Raw genomic sequence first — 27,319 nt, forward strand, 5'->3', positions numbered from 1 at the left:
TTTTTTTTCTTGCATCCTCTAAAGAATATGTAAAAACATTGACTTAACTGCAGCTCACAGGGAAGTGTGAATTCTGAGTTCGATTTGTGTCCAACCTCAGTTGGATTCCAAGTCAGTGTGATCAGTAATGGTCCCCATGAACAATTTTGTTATTCATTGGTCACAATTCATTTTTGCAGAACAGGGATTGCATAATAATGGCTCCATTGGAGATTTATCTAGGTGACTTTAATAAATTAAAAGTGCTGTTCCAGGTAATTGTGCCACTATATATTTAAAGAATTAGGGCTATATATATCTAATAATTCAAAACTAAAAATATTTTGATCCTTAACAAATAGTCGCCTCGATATGCTGCCTTAGTTACTTATCTATAATTAGTTATAAGGCGGGTACAACTCTACAGTGCTGAGCACCGGCAATTAATTGTCAAGCGGTGTGAATGCATGCTGCTTTTATGTACAAATTTGAGTAGTTTATAACTGAAGTTCTTGTGACATCCACAACAGCAGTTTTGAGTGCAGTAATGAATTGTGGTTATCCCATCATTGATTGGATTCTAATAAGTTTTTCTTTAATCCCTGTTTGAGATACGACTCGGCTAGTGTGTGTTACGGGTTGCATATACTGTAGCCACGAACTGGGTAATGTTCGCAACTTTGATATTTTGTATTCGTCCATTGTTCCCTAGACAACTGATGTCATGGTTCTTTGTTCATCAGAGGTAAATTTGGTCAGGTCTACATCGGCACCTATTGCAAACTTCCTAGGGAATCCTATGATATAAATAATAGTACACTACAGACCTATATCAATAGTCTTCCGCTATAGGTAAAAAAATAATGTTATTTGATTCAAATTTGATAAATACACCCCAAAAGGATAATTTAGTATATTTCTACCCTCATATTACATAGGTCCTTCAAGCTCAAATCTATACAGTATAAAAATTAATTATATTTTACATAATTTCATTAATTCACATAGGACATAATGCAAAATGAATTAATTTGTATACATACAGCTTGTGAGAGCCTTGGTCTTGTAATCAACGTCGTTGCTAAAACAGGTATTGGTAATGGCAAAAATGGTCCACGGAAACTTTAGGTAACGGACCAGTTGACTGTCTTCTTTCAAATACTTTGGTGTGTGTGTCCCTTGTACCTGCAAGCAATAAGTTACATCAACAATGTAGAGACTAGGCTCTCAAAACTGTAGTGGGGTACATCCCTAAATACGCTGTTAATATTAGAAAAGCAAAAATGATGTACTTAGCATATATATAAGGTCTCTGATAGACTTATGCACCCGCTTTAGTCCTACAAAATGAAAGTATAGATCGACGAAAAAAAACAAAATGAAGCACTTAGATTTATACATTGCTGTCTTATAACTACCAAAGTTCTCAATATGCGGAAAGTTAAATATACCAAGCATTCAATATAGAATGTTTGAAGTCAATCTTATGATGGGACTGAAGTTTCTGCGTGATATAAGCAACATTGTGTCAGTTGAACTGTTAGAACACATACGTAATGGAACCAGGGAGTTTAAATAGATTCAAAGAACAGCCACTCTTAAAATAATGGGACTATGCACGAAGTATGTACAGGTGACAAAAACCACTTCCTTCCATCCTGGCAGATAGTACCTTTTGACATCCTGACCCCTGCATCTTGAAACTTGATCACAAACAACCCTCGTCTTCAGCTTGCTGCTAAATTAAGCACCATAGAACATATTCACAATATACAAACTAAAAGCAACAGTATACACTGACGGATCACTCAATACAGCTACAGGGAGGGCAGGAAGTGCTGTTATTGCTCATACAGTCCGATGGCAACAATTAAAAGGAATATAAGAGTTAGTAACTGAGCGTCCATAATGCAAGCTGAATTTGTAGCACTAGAAATTATTAACAACACTGAACTAGACAGCTTAATTATTTCTGACTCCCTTTCCTCACTACTAGTAATAAACAGTTTGCAATCAAGTAATAACGTGCTTGTCTCCCAAGCCAGACATAGATATATAAGCATACTTAAAAGGGGGTAAATATCAAAATGTGGATTCCTTCTCACATTGGCCTGCAGGAATGTCGTAAAGTTGTCGCCCTTGCCAAGACTGCAGTAAATAAAGACAGTCTTTATTTACTTGAGTTATCAGATAGGTCCCTTAAAAGTGTCATTAGACGAGAACTCTGATGAATTTGAAGAAAACAGAACAGTGCAAACTGGAACCAGTAGGTCCATTATTTATCACAATGAAATGTGTCAAGGAAAACATGTGTATGTGGCAAGTAACAAAGTCAGTAGACTAACAAATGTTGTCACAGCTCGTATAAGACTTGGCTACAAGTATCTCTGGCAGTTCGGCTTGTATAGGGATCTAGATGAAGTAAAGTGTGTGGACAAAGACAGGGACACACTCGAACACTATATCTTGGATTGTAGTCAAATTGAGCCATTTAGAGATAAATCTAAACTCATGTTGTATGAAATGGCAAACCATCGCATTACTAAGGATAAAATACCTGAAATCCTGGCACTATTCATATTTCGTTTCAAGTAGATAAACGACATATGAGATTAAGAAACAAGTAGTGTATTGTGAAGATTAATAATAACAAACAGCAGCTCCCCTATGACTGTAATATCTCCATTGCTTAAACAAATATGTATTAGCGATAAGACCTACCATTAATGTATAATGACTTATTGTAACTATATAGCTCTTGAAATGTAACCCTTGTAAACTCGTGTAATGTAATTCTCTGTAACTAGCTGACATTGCAGGCGATGAGTCACAATAACGTGGCTGAAGTATGTTGACCAGACCACAGACCACACACTAGAAGTTGAAGGGACGACGATGTTTCGGTCCGTCCTGGACCATTCTCAAGTCGATTGAGAATACAATAGCTGACATTGTAATTTTAAGGTGTGAAGGATAGATGAAATTGTTAATGTAATAATCTCCGTTGAGATCTGATAACAACTTTTTTTTGTAATCTCTGTAATCGTCCTGTGAGCTATCGCTCACAGGATGAGTATGGGGTGCACCATAAACAAGTCGTCTCTGGCGGCAACAATCAAATATATTACAAGAACCTTCAAGTCCAGGAGTTCCACCACAATGTGCAACCCGTTCTCGCACTTGCTTTAGTCAATATTGGCTTATTTAATAAGTGCATATGTGACATACTAATTGATTGTGAATATTTTAGTTTACCTTGAAAAGCTTCATAGAAAACACCGACCTCACCTAACCTTCTTAGTATGTTAAGATAAGCATCTTATTGCTTCTTATTTACAATTATTACTTAACCTATCAACGGTATAGGTTAAGTATCAACGGTATAGGTTAAGTATAGCATCTTATTGCTTCTTATTTACAATTATTACTTAACCTATCAACGGTATAGGTTAAGTATCAACGGTATAGGTTAAGTAATAATTGTAATTAAGAAGCAATAAGATGCTTATCTTAACATACTAAGAAGGTTAGGTGAGGTCGGTGTTTTCTATGAAGCTTTTCAAGGTAAACTAAAATATTCACAATCAATTAGTATGTCACATAGGCACTTATTAAATAAGCCAATATTGACTATAAGCAAGTGCGAGAAAGGGTTGCAATGTTCCTACTCTTGAGATCACTTGTTTTCCCACATTGAGTACTGCTCGCTACTATTTTGTTTCTCTCTAAACAGATTTCTGAAATAGAATTAACAAAATATACGGCAAAGTATAGTTACAGGGTAAGCCACTAAAAATTTACTCTTAAGGAAAGGAGAAGAAATGAGAAAAAGAAGTTGTCACGTAATATATATTGGAGCGAAAGATATGGTAGGAAATATAAGATAGACTCAGTGAGGAATAGTGGTGGATTGACGGTCTCGGCAACATGGCGACGGCTGGGAGACGTGCAGTGTCTCTCTCTCACTGGAAACTACACTACCGCTGAGAAATCAAACTAACCACCGTCACGTGGCACGCATTCGGATAATGTTGGCCTTCCGCCCTGTGAGGAGGGTAAAGAAGGCGCCTTCCTGGACAGCAAACATCACAGTAAAGCAAGTAGATCAGAAGCGAGACACCGTGTGGAGGTAAACAAGAGACCATCCTGCCCAACAGTACCATCAGCCATTGCCCAACTAAGGTAGGACATATTCTATAAATTACTTCAAGTGTGACAGCTTTGAGAAGAGCAAGATTCTCATTACCTTTCTTGGTGACGGGGGTGTATAATACTTGAATGGTAAAGCACAGATAAAGTCATATCAGTGATTGGTAGATTGCATTTAAAAGCAATGTTCAGTTTGATGTGATTCTCGGCATTTTACTGAACCATTTATTATATAAGGAGTGAGTTTATATGTTGGCACTTAATAGTGCTGAGAATATTATCACAGCGTGTGCTTTTAAGCGGGATATGTCAAACCAAAAGCCTCGTATATAACTGCTAGACACGGGTTGGAGAATTTCGAATAGGGAAAATACTGTTTTCACAAAACCTGTACAGAAGCAGCCATTAGCAACTCCGTACACATTCAATAATGGCAGTAATGTAATTTCTCCGTGTTTTGGCACAATATAGTAGTTTCAAAACAAATTAATAATAAGACTAAAGCCGCCATTTCGCCGAAGCCGGCAATTTAAGTTGAGGATGAGCCTGTGGCTCGCGAAATTTAACAATTCGGTCAACTGTTTAGCAGATGTTAAGTATGCAGCCCGTCCTTTCAAGTGTTCCCAACGTCACTAAACAGATGTACAAAATTGCTCGATCCTAACCTGACTGAACTGCCCGTCCACTGTCATTAATCTCGTGGCGCAGTTTTTCTTTCACCTAATGCACCTGTTCACATAATAGTAAATAGGTACTCGGGAGTTGTAGGTTGTAACCTGGGCAAGGCCATTTGGCCTAGGGGGACCTCGTAAAGTCTAAGTTCTTTTGATCCCGACTGGAAAACCATGTATATATTACGTTAGTAAAGGCACTCGTCAAAGATGGTATCAAGGTTAGACAAAGCAATATGAAAGCAAAAAGCAAGATATTGCAAGCATTGCGTAGCATACATATATCATGGTGTACCTTCCATTGTCAATGTTTACCCTCGTATATCATGGTACGTATATCATGGCTCTGCTGGTCAAGGCGTACTCTCGTGAGTACGCCCATGGGTCAAGGCGTACCCCCCTCATTATGGTACACCTCAGTTAGTTGAGGCCTACCCTAATATATTATGGTACACCTTAGTGGCATAAGGCGTAATATTTTTCATCCCGGTTCAGACTTTAGACTACTTGGCGAACGAGGCTACAGAGGCTTTGTAAAGTTAAAGTAAATGAAGTGTCTTTTCAAGACTGAATATCACATCAATATCATTCCCCAAAAATATGATAATTTGCATTGAGCAATATTTTACACACTCTGGAATGAAGGAAACCTTTTTTGACAGATCTAACACTGAAACACAATCTGACTAGTAATATCCGTTAAATTTTATTTTCGAGGAATGTTTAAAGAAATCTTTATTATCTTCAGTTAATAAACCGTTTCTGGCAAATATGAACATTGACAAGTTGCACTTGATGGGACGGGAGGAGTTCCGAGAGGGGGTTATAGCTAGCAATAGATGAGAGAACATTTGTGAGAGTACATAACATGAATAACCTGTCAGGCCCGTCAGATGGGGCCTGACAGCTGAGTCGACAGCGCTTCGGATTCGTAGTCCTGAGGTTCCGGGTTCAATCCCCGGTGGAGGCGGAAACAAATGGGCGGAGTTTCTTTCACCCTGATGCCCCTGTTTCCTAGCAGTAAATGGGTACCTGGGAGTTAGTTGCCCCGAAATCATCTAAAGATAACATTATTCTTACATTACACTAACACGCATAGGGTGTCGAGCCAGTTTTTTTTGCCAGATAATCTGTCCTCTCCAGATACTCCACTATTGTCGACCTGATCACTTTCTCCAGAACTTCTCAGTGATACCGGTTTGTGGAGACACCTCCTTCCTCTACTTTTTTTTTTTTTAAATATTGAGATCAATATTTGCATTTTTTTTCAGAGTGCGAGATCTCCTGTCTCAAGAGTTTTTATTATAAATGTTAGATAATGGGCGGCAAATTGCTTCTGCAGTCATGGTGAGATTAGGGCTGGTCCCATTGATTTTGTTACATCTAGTTCCTCTAGGATAAAAAATACTCTGAAGATTTGAATACAGTATGTCTGTGCTATCTATGATAGTGACTCATTAGGCAATAACATTAATTAATACTGTTAACCCCCCCTTACAAGGATGAAATATTCATGTGCATTTAAGTTTCACTCCCCAGCCTGGATTATTGTGAAATATTAACATTCAATTCCTAGGAAATGTAGATGTTTATCTCTCAGAATGTAACATGTTTATTGTTTGTGATGTGTGTATATGTATGTATTAACACGATGTACTGAACGGGGTGAGAATAGCTTGAGCTCATCCCTTTGTGTGTTTTTTATATCAATAAACTTATTTCAATTTCAATTCCTAGCCCAGAATATTACCGTGCATTACGAGTCTCCTTTACTACACTGGAATAATTCTGTACTTTTCAAATGTACAAGAATATTTTTTCTCGCCTCGCCTGCCTCTAGGATTTTTCTCGTCTCTTCTAAAATAACGTAGATAAGGATAGAAGAGAGGGATGGGGTGGTGTGATGTTTTAAGAGAGAGCAGGAGAAATGGGGGAGAGAGGTGGAGATGGGAGGGGTGAGAGTTTTATACTCGAATATAGTTTATATAGAGAATAGTATATAGAGAATATAGAGAGAATATTTATATATATATATAGATATTATTTGATAGTGAAACACGTAAATACTGTGAATAATATATTTACATTCGTTATAAATAGATAATTAGGGCTTCTATCTTTCTGACTAGTATTCACAAAGTGTTTAAGTAATTTAATTTACATATTTGCATACATACAGTAGTTTACATAATAGTTTAATTTATATACAAGGGGGGTAATACAAAGACCCCTAATTACAAATCTCCAAATCATATCTGAAAATGTTCTTGCATGCAGAGTTAAAGATACCATCGGGAAGGTACCTTGTAGAGTCGTCCCGGTCATCATCTGAGAATGACTTGGATTACTTGGGCTTGTGAGCCTTGCGAGAGCTGTTTTTGGCCGCCCCGTGCTGGTGGTGCTGACCCTTTTGTTTACTAGTCCTGCTGCCTCGCCCGCCAACGGGGCACGACTTAGCGTTGTCCGCTCCAGCCGTCACAGGCTTTGCCGCTGCAGCAATCTTTCTTTCAGACTTGACAATTTCCGCAATCACATCGGGACACTTGGCAGTTTTGGTAATTCTAGATTTCCCCTTTCCACTTTCAGCAATGGTGGCTTCAGACTTTATAATTTCAGCGATCACATCGGGACACTTGGGAGCTTTGGCGTTTTTAGCAGGAGGCTTTGCTGCTGTCTTAGCTGCAGACTTTGCAGTCCTGACTTTCTTAGCTGCAGACTTTGCATTTCTGGCCTTCTTAGTTGGATGGTCAGAACATGCAGCTGTTGCTGTCTCGACTGAAGATTGAAGAAAAGATGTGGCTGTTTCATCGTCCCATTCCGTAACGTCAGACCAGTTGGGTGTGGCGGCGACGTCAGTACGTTTGGATGTGGCTGCGACGTCAGTACGTTTGGATGTGGCTGCGACGTCAGTATGTTTGGATGTGGCTGCGACGTCAGTACGTTTGGATGTGGCGGCGACGTCAGCATGTTTGGGTGTGGCTGCGACATCAGCACATTTGGACGTGGCTGCGACGTCAGCACATTTGGACGTGGCTGCGACGTCAGCACATTTGGATGTGGCTGTGACGTCAGCCCATTTGGATGTGGCTGCGACGTCAGCCCATTTGGACGTGGCGGCGACGTCAGCCCAGTTGGACGTGGCGGCGACGTCAGCCCAGTTGGACGTGGCTGCGTCATCAGCCCAGCTGGACATGGCTGCGTCATCAGCCCAGCTGGACATGGCTGCGTCATCAGCCCAGTTGGACGTGGCTGCGTCATCAGCCCAGCTGGACATGGCTGCGTCATCAGCCCAGCTGGACGTGGCTGGTAGTCCGACGTCACCAACTGGTAGTGTGGCCGAAGCGCCTGGGATTGCGTTCCAGGCAGCAGATGGGGTCACATCAGTGCCCCATCCTGGATATACTGATGTGATGACGTACCCGGATGCAGGTGTGGCCGTGACGAAATACCCAGCTGCAAGTGTGGCCGCGATGTACTCTTCGGCTGCGGATGTGGATGGGAAAACGTCCAAGGCTGAAGATGTGGCTGTGTCGTATCCCTCGTCTGGGGATGTGGCTGGGGATGTGGCCATGTGTAAGGTTGGAGATGTGGCCGAATCGTCGTCCTCAGCTGCAGATAAGGATGTGCAGATATCCCAGTCAGGGAATATGGCAGTGCTGACGTCCCAATCAGATGTAGCCGTGCTGACGTTGACAAGTGAAGTGGCTGTGATTTCGTCACCTTCAGCTACAAATGTGATGTCCTCCTCGACTTCAGCTACGGTTGCGGTGGTGTCGTCCTCGACTTCAGCTACGGTTGCGGTGGTGTCGTCCTCGACTTCAGCTACGGTTGCGGTGGTGTCGTCCTCGACTTCAGCTACGGTTGCGGTGGTGTCGTCCTCGACTTCAGCTACGGTTGCGGTGGTGTCGTCCTCGACTTCAGCTACGGTTGCGGTGGTGTCGTCCTCGACTTCAGCTACGGTTGCGGTGGTGTCGTCCTCGACTTCAGCTACGGTTGCGGTGGTGTCGTCCTCGACTTCAGCTACGGTTGCGGTGGTGTCGTCCTCGACTTCAGCTACGGTTGCGGTGGTGTCGTCCTCGACTTCAGCTACGGTTGCGGTGGTGTCGTCCTCGACTTCAGCTACGGTTGCGGTGGTGTCGTCCTCGACTTCAGCTACGGTTGCGGTGGTGTCGTCCTCGACTTCAGCTACGATTGCGGTGGTGTCGTCCTCGACTTCAGCTACGGTTGCGGTGGTGTCGTCCTCGACTTCAGCTACGGTTGCGGTGGTGTCGTCCTCGACTTCAGCTACGGTTGCGGTGGCGTCGTCCTCGACTTCAGCTACGGTTCCGGCGGCGTCGTCCTCGACTTCAGCTACGGCTCCGGTGGTGTCGTCCTCGACTTCAGCTACACTTGCGGCGGCGTCGTCCTCGACTTCAGCTACACCTGCGGCGGCGTCGTCCTCGACTTCAGCTAAACCTGCGGCGGCGTCGTCCTCGACTTCAGTTACACCTGCGGCGGCGTCGTCCTCGACTTCAGCTACACCTGCGGCGGCGTCGTCCTCGACTTCAGCTACACCTGCGGCGGCGTCGTCCTCGACTTCAGCTACACTTGCGGCGGCGTCGTCCTCGACTGCAAGTGAGGGTGTGACGTGGTCCTCGACTGCAGGTGAGGGTGTGACGTGGTCCTCGACTGCAAGTGAGGGTGTGACGTGGTCCTCGACTGCAAGTGAGGGTGTGACGTGGTCCTCGACTGCAAGTGAGGGTGTGACGTGGTCCTCGACTGCAAGTGAGGGTGTGACGTGGTCCTCGACTGCAAGTGAGGGTGTGACGTCGTCCTCGGATACAAATGTGGGTGTGATGTCCTCAGCTGCAGATAAGGATGTGCTGTTGTCCCAGTCAGGGAATATGGCAGTGCTGACGTCCCAATCAGATGTAGCCGTGCTGACGTTGACAAGTGAAGTGGCTGCGATGTCCTCCTCGACTTCAGCAACAGATGCGATGTCCTCCTCGACTTCAGCAACAGATGCGATGTCCTCCTCGACTTCAGCAACAGATGCGATGTCCTCCTCGACTTCAGCAACAGATGCGATGTCCTCCTCGACTTCAGCAACAGATGCGATGTCCTCCTCGACTTCAGCAACAGATGCGATGTCCTCCTCGACTTCAGCAACAGATGCGATGTCCTCCTCGACTTCAGCAACAGATGCGATGTCCTCCTCGACTTCAGCAACAGATGCGATGTCCTCCTCGACTTCAGCAACAGATGCGATGTCCTCCTCGACTTCAGCAACAGATGCGATGTCCTCCTCGACTTCAGCAACAGATGCGATGTCCTCCTCGACTTCAGCAACAGATGCGATGTCCTCCTCGACTTCAGCAACAGATGCGATGTCCTCCTCGACTTCAGCAACAGATGCGATGTCCTCCTCGACTTCAGCAACAGATGCGATGTCCTCCTCGACTTCAGCTACAGATGCGATGTCCTCCTCGACTTCAGCTACAGATGCGATGTCCTCCTCGACTTCAGCTACAGATGCGATGTCCTCCTCGACTTCAGCTACAGATGCGATGTCCTCCTCGACTTCAGCTACAGATGCGATGTCCTCCTCGACTTCAGCTACAGATGCGATGTCCTCCTCGACTTCAGCTACAGATGCGATGTCCTCCTCGACTTCAGCTACAGATGCGATGTCCTCCTCGACTTCAGCTACAGATGCGATGTCCTCCTCGACTTCAGCTACAGATGCGATGTCCTCCTCGACTTCAGCTACAGATGCGATGTCCTCCTCGACTTCAGCTACAGATGCGATGTCCTCCTCGACTTCAGCTACAGATGCGATGTCCTCCTCGACTTCAGCTACAGATGCGATGTCCTCCTCGACTTCAGCTACAGATGCGATGTCCTCCTCGACTTCAGCTACAGATGCGATGTCCTCCTCGACTTCAGCTACAGATGCAAGTGAGGGTGTGACGTGGTCCTCGACTGCAGGTGAGGGTGTGACGTGGTCCTCGACTGCAAGTGAGGGTGTGACGTGGTCCTCGACTGCAGGTGAGGGTGTGACGTGATCCTCGACTGCAGGTGAGGGTGTGACGTGGTCCTCGACTGCAGGTGAGGGTGTGACGTGGTCCTCGACTGCAAGTGAGGGTGTGACGTGGTCCTCGACTGCAGGTGAGTGTGTGACGTGGTCCTCGACTGCAGGTGAGTGTGTGACGTGGTCCTCGACTGCAAGTGAGGGTGTGACGTGGTCCTCGACTGCAAGTGAGGGTGTGACGTGGTCCTCGACTGCAAGTGAGGGTGTGACGTGGTCCTCGACTGCAAGTGAGGGTGTGACGTGGTCCTCGACTGCAAGTGAGGGTGTGACGTGGTCCTCGACTGCAAGTGAGGGTGTGACGTGGTCCTCGACTGCAAGTGAGGGTGTGACGTCGTCCTCGGATACAAATGTGGGTGTGATGTCCTCAGCTTCAGATAAGGATGTGCTGTTGTCCCAGTCAGGGAATATGGCAGTGCTGACGTCCCAATCAGATGTAGCCGTGCTGACGTTGACAAGTGAAGTGGCTGTGATTTCGTCACCATCAGCTACAGATGCGATGTCCTCCTCGACTTCAGCTACAGATGCGATGTCCTCCTCGACTTCAGCTACAGATGCGATGTCCTCCTCGACTTCAGCTACAGATGCGATGTCCTCCTCGACTTCAGCTATAGTTGTCATTTCGTTACCTTCAGCTACAGATGCGATGTCCTCCTCAACTTCAGCTCTAGTTGTCATTTCGTCACTTTCAGCTACAGATGTGATGTCCTCCTCGACTTCAGCTATAGATGCGATGTCCTCCTCGACTTCAGCTATAGCTGTGATACCATCGGCTGCAGATGTGATCCTGATGTCGACCTCGGCCGACAATGTGGGTGACCTGCTGTCCCAGTCAGTTAATATGGCAGAGCTGACTGGAGACGTCGCTGCGGCGAAGTCATCGGCAGGAGAGTACTCTGTGTACTGTTGAGAGTTCCAGTGTACTTTTTTGCTGGCAAAAATGGGAGATTTGGGATAGCAAATTTCCATGTCTTGAATACTCTCCTCAACAAAAACTAGGAACGTTGGTGAGAGAGCATTTAATTCTGTTGATGCGGTAGTTCTCCTCAGTGCTCCAAGTCTGCTTGGCGATTTCGCCTCTAGATCCTGCGAATTTGGTGCTTGAGAACTACTTGTTGTTCTTGAATTAAGTGCCTGAAACGTTGTAATGACCTTCTCATCTACAGGCAGTGTCTCGACGTTACCCGAAGAGGTTGTTCGGTCAGACAAAGCTGCAGACTTCGATGTGCTGGCCATCGTTGCCGAAGAAGCTTCCGAGTTGGTCACCAAAGGTGTAGATCTCGTAGAACTGGACAAAATAGTGGAAGGTTTGGTTGAGTCGGTTGTCGTTGGCGTCGACTTTGCCGAGGTGGCCATTGAAGACTTAGGTCTTACCGAAGGTAAGCTGTCCATTGAAGGCGTAAACTTTGCCGAACTATCCATCGAAGGCTTAGACTTTGCCAAGCTAGCCGTCGAGGGCTTAGACTTTGCTGAGCTGGCCATCGAAGGCTTTGACTTTGTTGAGCTGGCCATTGAAGGCTTAGATCTTGTTGAGTTGGCCATTGAAGGCGTAGCCCTTGTTGAGTTGGCCATTGAAGGCGTAGCCCTTGTTGAGTTGGCCATTGAAGGCTTAGATCTTGTTGAGCGGGCCATTGAAGGCGTAGCCCTTGTTGAGTTGGCCATTGAAGGCTTAGATCTTGTTGAGCTGGCCATTGAAGGCGTAGCCCTTGTTGAGTTGGCCATTGAAGGCGTAGCCCTTGTTGAGCTGGCCATTGAAGGCGTAGCCCTTGTTGAGCGGGCCATTGAAGGCGTAGCCCTTGTTGAGTTGGCCATTGAAGGCGTAGCCCTCGTTGAGCTGGCCATTGAAGGCGTAGCCCTCGTTGAGCTGGCCATTGAAGGCGTAGCCTTCGTTGAGCTGGCCATTGAAGGCGTAGCCCTCGTTGAGCTGGCCATTGAAGGCGTAGCCCTCGTTGAGCTGGCCATTGAAGGCGTAGCCCTTGTTGAGTTGGCCATTGAAGGCGTAGCCCTTGTTGAGCTGGCCATTGAAGGCTTAGAACTTGTTGAGTTGGCCATTGAAGGCATAGCCCTTGTTGAGTTGGCCATTGAAGGCTTAGATCTTGTTGAGCGGGCCATTGAAGGCGTAGCCCTCGTTGAGCTGGCCATTGAAGGCGTAGCCCTCGTTGAGCTGGCCATTGAAGGCGTAGCCCTCGTTGAGCTGGCCATTGAAGGCGTAGCCCTCGTTGAGCTGGCCATTGAAGGCGTAGCCCTCGTTGAGCTGGCCATTGAAGGCGTAGCCCTCGTTGAGCTGGCCATTGAAGGCGTAGCCCTCGTTGAGCTGGCCATTGAAGGCGTAGCCTTTGTTGAGTTGGCCATTGAAGGCGTAGCCCTTGTTGAGCTGGCCATTGAAGGCGTAGCCCTTGTTGAGCTGGCCATTGAAGGCGTAGCCCTTGTTGAGTTGGCCATTGAAGGCGTAGCCCTTGTTGAGCTGGCCATTGAAGGCTTAGATTTTACCGTGCTGGCCATCGAAGGCTTAGACTTTACCGTGCTGGCCATCGAAGACTTAGCCTGTACTGAGCTGGCCATCGAAGACTTAGCCTGTACCGAGCTGGCCATCGAAGACTTAGCCTGTACCGAGCTGGCCATCGAAGAGTTAGCCTTTACCGTGCTGGCCATCGAAGACTTAGCCTTTACCGTGCTGGCCATCGAAGACTTAGTCTTTACCGTGCTGGCCATCGAAGACTTAGCCTTTACCGTGCTGGCCATCGAAGACTTAGCCTTTACCGTGCTGGCCATCGAAGACTTAGCCTTTACCGTGCTGGCCATCGAAGACTTAGCCTTTACCGTGCTGGCCATCGAAGACTTAGCCTTTACCGTGCTGGCCATCGAATGTGTAGACTTCGGAGAGTTAGTCGTCTGGCTTGCCGTTGATGACGTAGACTTTGTCTTAGTCGTGCTCACTATATCTGCATGTGAAGGCTTCGTTGCGCCGAGCGCACCTTCACACTTCGTCGGCCTGACCATATCTGAAGATGTGGTGTTCGTTGTATTACAAGCAGACATAATCTCTTGGACTGAAGGTATGGTGTTGGTGATGTTGTATGCGTTCTTCATTGCCTCAAGCATATCTGAAGGTATAGGTTCGTTCATACAGTTGGACCTCTTATTTCTGACCATATCTGCGAACCTCGTCGACATGACCGTGTTTGCATACTTGATTGGAACGGCCATATTTGGATATCTTCAGACTTAGCAGTGCTAATCTTTATTGCTGAAAAGAAGGAATAAAATGAGGCTAGCTGAAACTTACTTGTTGCTAGTTATAAGCTACTAATACGGAAATACATTAAGAGTTGAAAAATGCTTTAGTTTCAAAGTATACATATATAAATATACATTCAAAACAAAGAAATTATTGACTTAATTAAATATTTGCTAGAGACTTGCTAGAGAAGGGACATAATTTTCAAATATGCAATAAATGAAAACTAGTTCGATTTCAATCAAACTTTTTTTGACTAGTTGTATATGAAAAGGGCTTCATCTGGTCCAAGTCTCAGCATCGCAGCATAAATAGGAAAGGAGAAAAAAAATATTTAATTATGTCAACAATTTTCCTAAGTGTTCAAAAATTAACATCAAACACAAGTGTCAACTGAAATCATGTCTATGACTCAGGTATCACAAGTGCATATAATAAAAAAATCAATAATTAGTTTTATCCCCCCAAAAAATAAAAAATAAATTACATTTTTTTTATTGTTTGTTCTTATTTGTTTATCGGACGATTTACATGAAACTTTTACACCTGACTGCACGTAAGCCTATCTGTAAGGGTGCCAATTTTAGAGGAAATTGGTCGATATCAGAAAAACCTCGGCCACAGATGGCAGCACCTTTAGGGAGTCGGTCGGCCGAGCGGACAGCACGTGGGACTTGTGATTCTGTGGTCCTGGGTTCGATCCCAGGCACCGGCGAGAAACAATGGGCAGAGTTTCTTTCACCCTATGCCCCTGTTACCTAGCAGTAAAATAGGTACCTGGGTGTTAGTCAGCTGTCACGGGCTGCTTATTGGGGGTGGAGGCCTGGTCGAGGACCGGGCCGCGGGGACACTAAACGCCCCGAAATCATCTCAAGATAACCTTAGACTTCATATTTTAATCATTTTTTTTCAAGTAACAAACGTAACTTGTACTCTTTCATTTTTTTTTATTCAATTTACATGAAACTTGCACCTTATATATAATGTTTATGTCTCTACAATCTATAAGAAGCGTTTTTTCCTAGGTTCATTTATTGATGTTATAAATAGTAATAAACATGACATTTGCATAATTTTTGGGGGGAACTTTGACCATCTAAATATTAGTAAAAACCTGAAGTAAAAATTATTGGTAAAATTAGGTATTAGTAAAACCTAAACATATTTTGGAAAACCCTGTCATACACTCCTGTCATACAAAAATGCTAATTTTTATTAATAATGCTTATTTTTATTAATATTTTTATTTTATTTTAATATTTTTATTTTTATTAATAATTTTTATTAATTTTATTTTTATTAATAATGCTTTATTGCTAATGTGACAGAAGAGTGTCATAAAAATGATTTAATTTTAAACTTGTGGTTGTAGAAGCTTATTGAAAATGTGTAAAATTCGTTGAAAAAAAATTTCAACTTAATTTTTTTGTAATAAAACTAATTATAATTTGTTTTTAATATATGCTATTATGATAACTGAGAGTCATAGACATGATTTCAGTTGACACTTGTGTTTAATAATCGTTTATGACCATTTTGGACAATTTTTGACCCCTAATTGAATTTTTTTTTCTCCCTTCCTATTTATGCTACATGCCGAGACTTGGACCAGATGAAACCCTTCTCATATAGAACTCGTCAAAAAAGTTTGATTGAAATCATTTTGAAAAAATGAACCATTTTGAAAAACTTACCTATTGACCCCTTAATACACATAAGAATTCAGGAAACTCTGAAGAAAGCATATTAACCCATAATTGATATCTAATGTTCCTATTTATGTCAGTCTCAAACTCATGTCTAATGAACAAATAAGTGTCATGTCTAATCTACGCTTGAAACAATCAAGAGATCCTATATCTATCATGTTATCCATTAATCTGTGGCACAAATCAAGACCTCTATTTCCAAATCAGTATTTACCTTTAGGTAGTTTAGGAACTGTTCGTCTTGGAATGTTACGAAGGTTAAGAGGCTTAGAAAGACTCTGGGAAAAGCCTCCTACAGCCTTAGTAAAGACTTCCACGAAACGAAAGGAGCGCCGGTAAAAGAAATAAGCGAATACTAGTTGTAGGAGATTCTCAAGTGAAGTATTTAAACATGAATTTTTCTGCCAGAGTTGGGGAAATCAGGGTAAGGTTTTGCTATCCGGAGAGGCAGGAATATGGGATATTGTAAACAATGCGTAATATTATAATTCCAAATGGGTAGAAGTCTGTTATTTGTATCAGAGTCGGAGGAAATGAAGTAGGGAGAATTAGGAGTGTAGTACTAATACACATGTTTAAGACTTTCATCAAATTAGTGAATTAGAAGCAAGGGGGAGGGATTCTGATTGTATTTGGCACTCTTCCAAGAAGAGGAATGGGAAATTTATGGCGGTGTAGAGCTCAACTGCAGACTATAACAATTGCAAATTAAAGGCAATATCATTCATTGATAACAGTGAACACTTCTATGGAAGGAATGATATGAATTTGGGATGGGGTTGTCTTTGTCAATTCGATGGAATCTGTGGTTGGAGGAGAGGTTTGTTTGGGTTTAAACTGTTCATAGCTAGTAGATGTGGAAACGTAAGGCAATAGAAATACACGTTGATAAGGAAAAGAGATGGAGAAAGGCCTCAACATAGCAATATCGTAAGATGTATTGCACAAATTGTAAACCGAGTCTTAAATACAAAATAAACAATTTAAATGCTAGAAATTATAGTATTTCTGAGTGCAGGCGATGAGTCACAATAACGTGGCTAAAGTAAGTTGACCAGACCATACACTAGAAGGTGAAGGGACGACGACGTTTCGGTCCGTCCTGGACCATTCTCAAGTCGATGGGCCCTGTGAAACACGCCCTGTGTACCACAGACGGAAGTCCGTCGTCACTTGTTCAACATGATTTTTTGAACAAATTACCGGGTAAAATAAAAGGAGGGAGGACGCCCTCATCTCCTTACTGAACACTGAGAAGATGCTCCCATCTCCTTACTGAACACTGAGAAGATGCTCCCATCTCCTTACTGAACACTGAGAAGATGCTCCCATCTCCTTCCTGAACACAGAGAAGATGCTCCCATCTCCTTACTGAACACTGAGAAGATGCTCCCATCTCCTTCCTGAACACAGAGAAGATGCTCCCATCTCCTTACTGAACACAGAGAAGATGCTCCCATCTCCTTACTGAACACAGAGAAGATGCTCCCATCTCCTTAATGAACACTGAGAAGATGCTCCCATCTTCTTACTGAACACTGAGAAGATGCTCCCATCTCCTTACTGAACACTGAGAAGATGCTCCCATCTCCTTACTGAACACTGAGAAGATGCTCCTAAGTCCATACTGAACAATGTGAACGTTATGTATTCAAATATTTAGAGCAGCTAGGTCAAAGTGTTTGTGTTATGGGTGACTTTAATTTTAGAGGAATTAGCTGGATTAACAAAACAGGTAATTCCGAAGCAGATTTTTGTTAGAATTAGGTGATGATTTTTTCCTGGAGCATATTAAGGAGCCACCACGATAACGTATTTCCTGGAGCATATTAAGGAGCCACCACGATAAAGTATTTCCTGGAGCATATTAAGGAGCCACCACGATAACGTATTTCCTGGAGCATATTAAGGAGCCACCACGATAAAGTATTTCCTGGAGCATATTAAGGAGCCACCACGATAACGTATTTCCTGGAGCATATTAAGGAGCCACCACGATACAGTATTTCCTGGAGCATATTAAGGAGCCACCACGATACAGTATTTCCTGGAGCATATTAAGGAGCCACCACGATAAAGTATTTCCTGGAGCATATTAAGGAGCCACCACGATACAGTATTTCCTGGAGCATATTAAGGAGCCACCACGATAAAGTATTTCCTGGAGCATATTAAGGAGCCACCACGATAAAGTATTTCCTGGAGCATATTAAGGAGCCACCACGATACAGTATTTCCTGGAGCATATTAAGGAGCCACCACGATACAGTATTTCCTGGAGCATATTAAGGAGCCACCACGATAAAGTATTTCCTGGAGCATATTAAGGAGCCAGCACGATAAAGTATTTCAGACTAACAGGAAGAGAAATGACTCCGAAGTAGGAAGTGAGTTACGGAACAGTGATCACAAGGAAATAGTGAGTTACGGAACAGTGATCACAAGGAAATAGTGAGTTACGGAACAGTGATCACAAGGAAATAGTGAGTTACGGAACAGTGATCACAAGGAAATAGTGAGTTACGGAACAGTGATCACAAGGAAATAGTGAGTTACGGAACAGTGTTCACATGGAAATAGTGAGTTACGGAACAGTGTTCACAAGGAAATAGTGAGTTACGGAACAGTGTTCACAAGGAAATAGTGAGTTACGGAACAGTGTTCACAAGGAAATAGTGAGTTACGGAACAGTGTTCACAAGGAAATAGTGAGTTACGGAACAGTGTTCACAAGGAAATAGTGAGTTACGGAACAGTGTTCACAAGGAAATAGTGAGTTACGGAACAGTCTTCACAAGGAAATAGTGAGTTACGGAACAGTGATCACAAGGAAATAGCGAGTTACGGAACAGTGATCACAAGGAAATAGTGAGTTACGGAACAGTGATCACAAGGAAATAGTGAGTTACGGAACAGTGATCATAGAATCGAATAAATGTGCAATAGGAAATCTTCAGACTTTACAGAAATCGGAAAAAACTGATTTTAATGCGACGTACGAAATTTCTTGGAAGGATATATTGGACAGACTTAAACATGGTGGTGGGGGGGGGAGGGGAGTCGGTCTTGGAACAGATTCTTGGTTCGCGATGGGTGACGTAATGCGGGATTACGATGTAGAATCAAAATATAACTTATTTAGCAATATTCCTAGCAAAGTCAAAGAACATAGTATACCTTATAAACATTTATGGGCTATACTAGTAATGACCTCACATGGACAGCCATGGTTATAAAGATACTAATATGTAAAGAGAAAACTTTGTACAGATGGAGTGGGATTGGGTGGTTATAGATAGGAGCTGCCTCGTATGAGCCAATAGGCCTTCTGCAGTTACCTTTATTCTTATGTTCTTAAGGATTAAGAATTGGAAGTCAATAAAGACCAACAATTTGTCAAACTAGTTAGAAATGTTAACTAATATGGAAACCAAAAAGAAAACAAAGTTTACAAGCCACGCAAAGACAAATCCTAAAGAGGTTTTCAGTTATGTCAAAGATGAGGGAAAAGACAGGGGACGTTAAAAACTGAGACAGGTCAGATAACTGATAATGACAGTAGCATTTAAAATATTTTGTCCCCCATTTACTAAACAAGTTAACATTATGCCTTCAGCCAAACTAGTCTATATTGGTGTTGAAGAGGACATGTTGAGTAGTTTAGTGGTTACTAGGTAAAGTTATGAAGCAAACAGAACAATTCAAATCAAACAAGTCCCCAGGGCCAGATGAGGTGTTTGGCAGGGTGCTTAATTAATGCAGAGAGGAGCTTCGGGAACCATCTTATCTTGAGATGATTTCGGGGCTTAGCGTCCCCGCGGCCCGGTCCTTGACCAGGCCTACTTTTTGATACACCCCCCCCCCCTCCCGGAAAGCAGCCCGTAGCAGCTGTCTAACTACCAGGTACTTATTTTACTGCTAGGTAATAGGGGCATCAGGGTGAAAGAAACTGCGCATTTGTTTCCTCCTCCACCGGGGATCGAACTCGAAACCTCAGGACTACGAATCCGAAGCGCTGTCCACTCAGCTGTCAGTCCCCTAGGTAATTGTCCATTGTCCTCCATTTTTAATAAATCATTAGTCAGTACTGAAGTTGTGGATGTCATTTTGTGTCGAATTATCGGTCAATTAACTTATCGTTTATTGTGGGGAAAATTGCTGGAATCAATAATAGCAAAAGCAACTCGTCTACATCTTTGCAAAACAAAGATTAATAAATGATTCACATCATGGTTGTACTAAACAAATATTGTAAATCAAATGCATTATCATTCATTGATAACTGGGAACACTTCTGTGGATGGAATGACATGCAGGTACGGAATGGGGTGCATTTATCAGTGGCTGGGGTTGTTGCTGTTGCTAACTCGTTGGAACCTGTGGTTGGAGGAGTTTGTTGGGGTTTAAATTGTTAGTAGATAGTAGTATGGGAATTGATATAGAGAATGGAGGCAATAAAAGTATGTGTTGGTGGGGGGAACAATTGCAAATTGAACAGGGGAGGATAAGGGCCTCAAAATAACAATACAACTAAGGTATGTTACACGAATAGAAGGAGTCAAAGAAACAAAATAAACGATTTAAATACTCATATCTGCACATAAACAATAAATATTACACTTACCGAACCATGGAAGAATGTAGAAAACAGAGAACTATTAGCTGAATATCAAATAAATTGATTTAAACTGTTTCACAGGTAGATATATTAGACGAGGAGGGGGAGTAGCCATATATGTTAGGGAAAATTTGAAATGTAGTCTCAAAGAGGGAATCAAAACTGAGCCACACTCAGTAACTATTTGGCCAGGATTAAACGAAAAAGGTATATATACAATTCCTATAATAGTAGTTATATACAGCTACAGAATTTAGACTAAATGGAAGCAAATCATCTATGGGATGGACTCATAGACGCCCATTTAGCATAAATCGTACAGCATCTAGGTCAAAGTATTTGTGCCATGGGTGACTTTAATTTTATTGGAATAAACTGGCTTAACATAAAAGGGAGTAGTATTTTTCATAAATATTTTATTTCTGTATTTACTAAAGAGGAACTTAACATTATGCCTTCAGCCAAACAAGTCTATATGGGGTGGGGAGAGGATAGGTTGACTAGTTTAGCGGTTACCAGGGAGGATGTTATTAAACAAATAGTGAAATTGAAGCCAAACAAATCCCCAGGGATTTGGAAATTTCAAATCAAAGCCAAACAAAGTTTCCAATCGAAATATTTGCCAGGGTGCTTAAAGAATCCAAAGAGAAGCTTTGCGAACCATCGAGTACCATATTTAACAAATCATTAGTCATGCAATTTTATGAAGGATAGATCACTTGCATCAAACTATCAGCCTAACGTCTATTGTGCGAAAGTTACTTGAATCGAAAATTGTATATACCAATCATCTTCATCTTGAAAAGCATAAATTAATAAATGATTCACAACATGGTTTTACAAATGGCCGTTTATGTTTAACAAATTTGTTATCATTTTAATCCAGCATAGTTGAGGCAGTTGATAATACAAAAATCAGGAGGGAAATAAATACGGAAAAAGACTCACTATCACTTACACCACAAGACTATCTAAATAGGGTTTTGAAATGGTCAAAATCAAATCTGCCAATTAAAAGATTGGCAGATGCAGTTTAATGCTGATATATGTAAGGTTTTCGGGCTAGGTAATGATAGAGTTACTAGATACGAGCTAGATGGTGTGGAGATTGCGAAGATTGCAAAAGGGATCTGGGAGTTAGGTGTACAAGTGGACGAATGGGCATACCAAAGGGGTTATTAATAGGATAGTGAAAAGTATCAACACAAAACAGAACACGAAACAATGGGTATAAATTTGATAAGTTTAGATTTAGGAAAGACATGGGTAAATAATGGGTATAAATTTGAAAAGTTTAGATTTAGGAAAGACATGGGTAAATACTGGTTCGGTAACATAATTGTTTATCTGTATAATATAACCTTTTAAATAATAATTAAATAATAGATAATTAAGTTTTTAAGGTACCAGGTACGCCAAGGTGCATAGTGTTCCTGGCTGTCTGGGTTCGAATCCTGGGGTGTGGAATTTTCAATTATATAATAAATAATATAACCTTTTAGAATAAAATGTTGAGAAACGTACCTTCAGAACTGTAGCACTAATCACTAGAGACACACTTGCTCCCACCTTAGGATGAACTAATCACTAGAGAGACACACACGTCCGTCTTAGAACGATGGAGCAAAACTGCTTCCCTTGCGCCCAGCATTGTGTCTTATATACCTCCCCGCCGCTCACTGATGCCACTTCATGCTCACAGAGTTGGCAAATTATTTGCTATTTTTCTTATACTAAACATTGTTGTATATATTATTTAGGAACACAGGTATATTAAAGGTATGAAAAGTGTGCAAATCAAATACATGTTATTAAAATGACTTCAGCTGCGCTCGGCATGCAATGATTATCAAGATGATCCAAGAGGATAAAGAAAAAGTTAAGAGAAAGGCAATGGTGGACAGCAGTAACACACTTAAGAATTATGTAATAATATATACAAATTCGTCCTTCACTATGGTAGAGGAAAGACTACTTGGAAGGATTCAATTTACATGAGATTAAGAGTAGGATACAAATATATCTGGCAATACGGTGTTGATGTCAGTGAAAAAAAGATAAGGATTGTAAGTTATGTAATATGCCGCACGCCCACACCTTAGATTATTATGTATTAGTGTCAACTTATTGGTAACTATAGAAATAAGGAAATAAGTAGTGTACCACATCAAATTGTTTGGATGTGTGATAATGGTATGATAGACAATATATAGGAGCTACAAGCACTTTGCCCCAAGAGTGTAACACTTATATGCTGCGATTACTATATTAACCTGCAATGTTAAATGTGATTCTTGTACTCTGATTTATGGATTAAACTCACTGGATTTGTGCGCCCCTTGAGGGACTTGAAGTAGGGGGGGGGGGTAGAAATAGCCTAAGCTACTCTATTCCTTTGAGATGTATTTATTGTTTCAATAAACGTACTTGATCTTCAATATAACACCCCCAATACCCTGAGCCTCTATCTTTTTAATCACTCTTTCATGTGTGTATCAAAAGCTCTGCTAAAGTCAAGGTACACAACAACACAAACTTTACCACTATCAACTGTCTCAACTATGCTGGAATAAAACGATAGCAAATGTGTTAAAACATGAACGGCCATTAGTAAAACCATGTTGCGAATCATTTATTAATCTACGCTTTTCAAGATGAAGACGAATGTTTGTTATCCCCATCACCAATAATCAACTTATTATCGACCATTCTGGATGATAAATATACACTTATCTTCCTGTACACGGCAATAATAGACCAAACGTACACACAAGGTAATCCTAGGAATTACAAACCTCAATTATAGAGATTAAAAAAGCTTAACTTTCAACTTCCAGAACGACGAAGCTTAAGAGCTGACAGGATCTAAGTGTATACATGGGATGGAATCTTATAACAAAACGGGATAATATTAAGTGTTGTTAAAGATCCTATTACTGCGCCCCTTGAGGGACTTAAGAACAAGGCAACTGCAGAAGGCCAATTGTCCCATACGAGGCAGCTCCTATCTATAACCACCCAATCCCACTCACATGCATGTCCAACCCACGCTTGAAACAATCGAGGGACCCCACCTCCACCACGTTACGCGGTAATTGGTTCCACAAATCAACAACCAAATTGACTTGAAGTAGAGGAGGGTAGTAATGGCCTAAGCTACTCTATCCCCTTGAGATTTTTTTTGTCTCAATAAACGTACTTGAACTCTGCAGCCATTTTTTGTTTTAGAATATTATCTCTACGTTCGTCTTCAATATGCTAAAATTTAGATTTTAGTAAGTTTAGATTTAGGAAACACCTGGGTAAATACTGGTTTGGTAAGAGTGTTCGATTTGTGGAACCTATTACCGGGTAACATAATATACGTGACGTAGAATACCTTGGTTATTTCATGTTGTTATAGATTCAGCTACTCGGAACAGTTCCAAGTAGCACGGGCTATGGTGAGCCCGTAACGTACCTGGAACAGGAGCGGGGCAAGTAGCACGGGCTATTTTGAGCCCGTAGTGGACTTACCTGGCACAGGAGCTGTGTGTGTGGATTGTTCCAAGCGTAGGTTAGATATATACATGAATGAGTTTAGGTGGGTATAAACAGGCGCACCCTCATATTGACCAATAGTGATTGGCCCATACTTCAGTTCCTTTGATTCTTATGTTCTTAATTTAATAGTCTTCTACTACTTAATGACTCCTATGCGATTGACTGATTGACGAAGATTAAGCCACCCAAAAGGTGGCACGGGCATGAATAGCCCGTAAGTGGAGGCCTTTCTGAGCCATTACCAGTATCAATAGATGATACTGGAGATCTGTGGAGGTGCGACTGCACCCTGCGTGACGGGAGATGTCTCCCGTGGACTCTATGCTCTTCTACTGTTAATATATATTAGGCATGTCTACTACTTCCTTTAAGCCTCCGTTGAAGAGACGTTGTCAGTTAGGCTACCGAGTCGTTATAATAAACATTTAATTTAGTTTAATTTAGGTTTTTTACTAAGTATAAAATCATATATTGCCTTCAACTGTCCTGTTTCTTCATTCTCTATTTCTTTTACAGGAAAACAATCACTACATCTACGTTACATTCCACCCATGGTGGTGTTAACTGTTTCTTAGGCAATGAAATACATTCTTGCAATACATCACATTTTGTAACAAAATAGTTCTCATATATCCTCTCTTAAACTTAAAAATACATAGTTAATTCCTTCCCACCTTTGATCTGAGCGGATTAATTCATTAGGTCCACCGCCTCTCATTAGTGTAATCGCCGAAGCTACTGTAATCTCAGAAACTCTATCCCCAATACTCTGTAAGTAGAGTTCCGTCTTCGTTATAACAGTCACGACATTTCTTGCATCTTAACAGTATTGGTTCGACTTCATATTGTTCCTTCCCCAACTTGTTTAGTCCACCGTCACCAAACCAGAAGTGAGAGGTGCAGCATAATCAACATGAGATCTTATAATACTTATGAATATCAAGTGTAGCACAGGGACTCTCGTTACGGGCTATTCATGCCCGTGCCACCTCTTGGGTGGCTTAATCTTTATCAATCAGGGACAATCTTTCCACAACATGTCGAGGATGTCACAGGTTATAATCTCTTCCCACATCGACCCAACTCCGTTTCCAAACTTTCACGTGTATACCAAATATATGTGCCTAAATATTTGTAGATTTTAACTTTGATTTTCCTAGACCAGCCGTGGTCGAGGAAGGGTGCGTTTTGGAGCGCTCTAGAAAGTTGTGAACCAGTGACTTTGATGGAGGAAGATTGAGGAGATTCCAGGCCTTTTCAGGCCTGAGCTTCTCTGTCAACATTTTCCACCACACGGGGTTGAACACTGTCATCATTAGTGGATAGTTATCCACGTGTTGTGGCATAATCGACTAAGGCGCGTCTGGGATCATCCCGGGCGTATGTTCGAACCCTCATCACGGCCTTTGTGGATTTGTTCATTAGTAGACAGTTAATTTTCCTGAGACTCTTCCATCCATGATACGCCATCCTCTTCCTGACTGTCTTTCCCCCTCCGTTTCCTTGCCCCACTACACACCATCTGTTTGCCATACCTAATTTTAGCTAATTTTTCGAGAGCTTGAAAACAATTGATTGTTTCAACCTCTTGTCCAACGTTTTGAGGTATTTCAAGATCTGTTTACCGACCTCAGAGGCCATGACGCTGCCCTGCACCTCATCACCAACGGTACACCTTTTCGACTTCGTTTCCTACTGCCCCCTCCCCCCACCCACCCGCTCCTGTGCCAGGTAAATCAACCAACGGGCTCACCATAGCCCTTGCTACTGGGAACTTTTGTTCCCAGTAGCTGAATCTAAAACAACATACTTACTGCCACTATAGGCTGCCCTTAATCGTCGCCTTGCCTTTCTCCCTAACGTTGTTCACAGAGGCAGTTCTTGTCTTTTCAACTCTTTCTTCCTTGTTCCTGCTGTACGATCCTGACTTCCTCCAGAGCCTCGTAAATTTAACATAAGAACAAAGGCAACTGCAGAAGGCCTATTGGCCCATACGAGGCAGCTCCTATCTATAACCACCTTATGTTTATTTACCCTGCTTATAGTTACCGGTTTGCAACCTCTTGCACGGGGCTTCATGGGACAGAGAGAGGAACCAGCATTGTGGATGATGCCTCGACAATTGCAGCAAGATGGCAAAAAAAAAAATTCTCCTATGTCAATCCTGACTTTACACTGTCGCGAGTGATGCTTCTTTCCCCAATACCGTCACCTGGGGTCACATTGACCACAATACCGTCACCTGGGGTCACATTGACCACAATACCGTCACCTGGGGTCACATTGACCACAATACCGACACCTGGGGTCACATTGACCACAATACCGTCACCTGGGTCACATTGACCACAATACCGTCACCTGGGGTCACATTGACCACAATACCGTCACCTGGGGTCACATTGACCACAATACCGTCACCTGGGGTCACATTGACCACAATACAGACACCTGGGGTCACATTGACCACAATACCGACACCTGGGGTCACATTGACCACAATACCGACACCTGGGGTCACATTGACCACAATACCGTCACCTGGGGGTCACATTGACCACAATACCGTCACCTGGGGGTCACATTGACCACAATACCGTCACCAGGGGTCACATTGACCACAATACCGACACCTGGGGTCACATTGACCACAATACCGACACCTGGGGTCACATTGACCACAATACCGTCACCTGGGGGTCACATTGACCACAATACCGTCACCTGGGGGTCACATTGACCACAATACCGTCACCAGGGGTCACATTGACCACAATACCGATACCTGGGGTCACATTGACCACAATACAGACACCTGGGGTCACATTGACCACAATACCGACACCTGGGGTCACATTGACCACAATACCGACACCTGGGGTCACATTGACCACAATACCGTCACCTGGGGTCACATTGACCACAATACCGTCACCTGGGGTCACATTGACCACAATACCGTCACCAGGGGTCACATTGACCACAATACCGTCACCTGGGGTCACATTGACCACAATACCGTCACCTGGGGTCACATTGACCACAATACCGTCACCAGGGGTCACATTGACCACAATACCGTCACCTGGGGTCACATTGACCACAATACCGTCACCTGGGGTCACATTGACCACAATACCGTCACCTGGGGTCACATTGACCACAATACCGTCACCTGGGGTCACATTGACCACAATACAGACACCTGGGGTCACATTGACCACAATACCGTCACCTGGGGTCACATTGACCACAATAAGAACATAAGAACAAAGGCAACTCCAGAAGGCCTGTTGGCCCACACGAGGCAGCTCCTATTTATAACCACCCAATCCCACTCATATAC

At 42.9% G+C, this 27,319-nt stretch overlaps 1 protein-coding gene across 1 annotated transcript; it reads right to left on the reverse strand.

Moving 5' to 3' along the window:
- Nucleotides 1-7,143: 7,143 nt before the first annotated feature.
- Nucleotides 7,144-11,835, reverse strand: LOC138367785 (mucin-22-like). The gene has a single exon (XM_069329749.1). It carries the CDS (start codon nt 11,833-11,835, stop codon nt 7,144-7,146), a length of 4,692 nt encoding a protein of 1,563 aa, XP_069185850.1.
- Between the last annotated feature and the right edge of the window lie 15,484 nt (nt 11,836-27,319).

The sequence above is a fragment of the Procambarus clarkii genome, chromosome 23, assembly GCF_040958095.1.
Source record: "Procambarus clarkii isolate CNS0578487 chromosome 23, FALCON_Pclarkii_2.0, whole genome shotgun sequence".
Lineage (NCBI taxonomy): Eukaryota > Metazoa > Arthropoda > Malacostraca > Decapoda > Cambaridae > Procambarus > Procambarus clarkii.

Excerpts from the sequence above, each read along its gene's own strand:
- LOC138367785 (XM_069329749.1), bottom strand. The coding sequence starts at position 11,835 with ATGGAAATTTGCTATCCCAAATCTCCCATTTTTGCCAGCAAAAAAGTA.